A 2,733-nucleotide genomic window follows, 5' to 3' on the forward strand; every position below is an offset into this window, starting at 1 on the left:
CCCCCTTGGGGGCCATGGCTCCCAGGTTGGGAACCGCTGATCTAGACTGTGGCGGTGATATTTGTTGTTACCAGCATGCACGAGTTGTCTGTTTAGAAACAACCTCCTTGATTCTCATTGGGTGCCTTTTTTGTTACACTGATTCTCATTGGTTGCTATCAGATCAGCTGGCGAACTGCCTGCCCTCTGCCGCTTGATGGGACTAACACTTATACCCGCCCTACGACTGACCGTTTCTCGTTTGAACATTGGTGGTGGTGGTCAGTCATAAGGCGGGAATAACTTAAGACGGGACTAGAGGAGCGACCACCGACGGCGGGACTGAGATATGACCAGTTTTAAGCATCCGGCCCCAGGTACACAAGTTGCTGATTATGTTTTCTCTTGAACCTAGGTAACTCTGACAACTGGTTGATATGAACTGGTTTTTCCCTCACTTTGTCCAGATTAAGCTGGTCTTACTGTACAGCAATCTCAAATCTCTCTTGTTGCAGAGATGGCTTAGTTTTTGTGCGGGAATAAATATAACTTGACTATCTTAAGACATTACTAATCAGCCACGCACTCAATGAGCATAAAAAGGAGATTGGTCACCTAATGGCGGCTCTCCACTCTGCTCGATCTCTGCAAGGCACTATATTCAGTCCTTTTTCCCTGAGGTCACACTCTATGACCTCGTCCCAATATATCCTGGTGTGCCTCTCACCTTCTGCACCCTGCTGTCGTCTTCCATCCTCTCAACATTTTTTTTTTCTGTAGTGCGTAAGGGAGGAAAGTGACGGACATGCTCTGAGTGAACTAGACGCAGCGAAAGAGTAGGCGAATTTTCATCTCTGGTCCTGCATCACTTCTTGAATAATTCAGTCGCCAGAAGGGTTTATTTAGCTTGTGTAATAAATGGTGCTAAATGCGCTAAACTAAACGAGATCCAGCAATGAATTCAAACACCCACTGACCCAAAGTTCCAAGTCAGTGTAGCTGCGGCCGTCGGTGAGTGAGGATGAACGCCGCCTCTCTCTTATTTCTGTTGGTCTGTCTGCATCCCTCCACCGCCCTGCCACACCCCGGTCAGTGCCACACAAATCCATCCACTATCATAATATAGCAGTTTTTAGACGCAGGAACATGGATAAAAGTGGGCCCGTCCGTCAGTCCCTCCCTAATAATTTTCGGAAACTAGGTGCTCCGTTCCCGTAGAATTTAGTGAAGCTCCATATTAGCCCCTGAGCTCCCGCATCTGCCTATACCCAGTTCACCTTAAGTAGGCGTAAAAATTGCAATCTTTCCATCTTGAATGCTGAGTAGTAACAGATCAAACCTAGGATATGGCGCTAGTCACGAAGAAGTGCTATGGAAGGTATATTTCAGAATCCATGGTAAAGCTGACTCAAAATTGTCTTTTTTTTCTACTTTCTCTGTACCCCTTCATCCTGAGGACATATTTTCTATTTTTCCTTTTTTCTTTCTTTTTTCTTTTTTCTTTTTCTTTTTTCTTTTTTTAGTTGATACCAAAAATGTTCATGTTTAGGAGAAACCCCCTGAGGTGAGAAAAATCAAAATAATGTTTTAAAGATGTTGGTTTTGTGTATATATTTGGCTGTTTTGAAGTGTGTGTGTGTGTGTGTGTGTGTGTGTGTGTGTGTGTGTGTGTGTGTGTGTGTGTGTGTGTGAGAGAGAGAGAGAGAGAGAGAGAGAGAGAGAGAGAGAGAGAGAGAGAGAGAGAGAGAGTGTGTTAACTAAAAATCTTTATCAGACTTCTCCCAGTCTTTCAAACGCAGTGTGTCCAGGCATCTCGAAATGGATGGATCTTGAATTTGGCTCTCTCTTGTATTTTGTTTTTCTCTTGGAAAGAACAGTTTTGCGGGCTTGTTGCCTTTGGTTCCTTCTTCCTCACATAAAAAAAAAAAACTTGGTGGAAGGGTTAAGGATAAAGCAAGAATGAAGGGATATGACTTTCAGAACAGTCAGTCAAAGGTCAAGGGTCATAAGATAAGACTAAAATTTTGACCCGTTAATTCAGATAGTTTCGATTCGATTTGGACCAGACTTGGTGGAAGGGTTGAGGGTAAGACAAGGAAGATGGGAATTGACTTTGAGATCAGTAGCTTATTTCTCGTAGCCTAAGAGCAGAATAAGACAATGCTATGGTTCAACATCCTTTCCATCGCACTTCTTCATGACTAGCATCATTTGAGTGCTAATATATTGCTAGAATTGAGCGTTGAAGAGGGAGAGATGGCAATTTTAGGCCAGGTTAGAGTGAAAAAGGTATAATGCTCTAATTTTCCCCTCCTACTCAGTCTCTATCAGGTATGCCAATGTCGCAACCAAAGACATTAGCATAGGTGAGTGTGGACGCACCTGTGGCCTTCATTAAGGTGTCAGGGCGTAATTAAGGGCAGGTGAGTGATGTTACCTGATATTTTAGACTAGAGAATGAGTAGAATGACGAGTGGAAGGAATGTGCGTTGGGTGGATGGAAGAAGGGGAGGCAGACCGAGAACGCTGAGTAGGTCATTTCGATTAACAAGGAAAAACGTTATCTATACTCTGTTTTCCTTAACTTGGCTTAGATTTTAGACCTTTTGCGGCTATCTCATACTGTATAATGGTAGAATAGGACCATACTACTGTCCTATAGCCTTTCCAAAGCACTTCCTCGTGACTAGCATCATAGTTTAGCGTCAATCGATGGTTACAACTCACCATTCAAGGCGGAGGGAAATGGCAATT

The 2,733-nt window shown here is 43.5% G+C and overlaps 1 protein-coding gene across 1 annotated transcript in view; it reads left to right on the plus strand.

The window, feature by feature from the left end:
• The first annotated feature begins 328 nt into the window (after window positions 1–328).
• Window positions 329–2,733, plus strand: part of LOC145404886 (uncharacterized) — a 10,979-nt gene continuing 8,574 nt past the window's right edge. The window contains exon 1 of the mRNA XM_080276386.1: window positions 329–356. Within this exon, the coding sequence (XP_080132512.1) occupies window positions 329–356 (28 nt within the window). The remainder of the gene's footprint in view (window positions 357–2,733) is intronic.

This window comes from Coenobita brevimanus, chromosome 65, assembly GCF_032717465.1.
Source record: "Coenobita brevimanus isolate Jiangsu-jjx chromosome 65, ASM3271746v2, whole genome shotgun sequence".
In the NCBI taxonomy this organism is placed as follows: domain Eukaryota; kingdom Metazoa; phylum Arthropoda; class Malacostraca; order Decapoda; family Coenobitidae; genus Coenobita; species Coenobita brevimanus.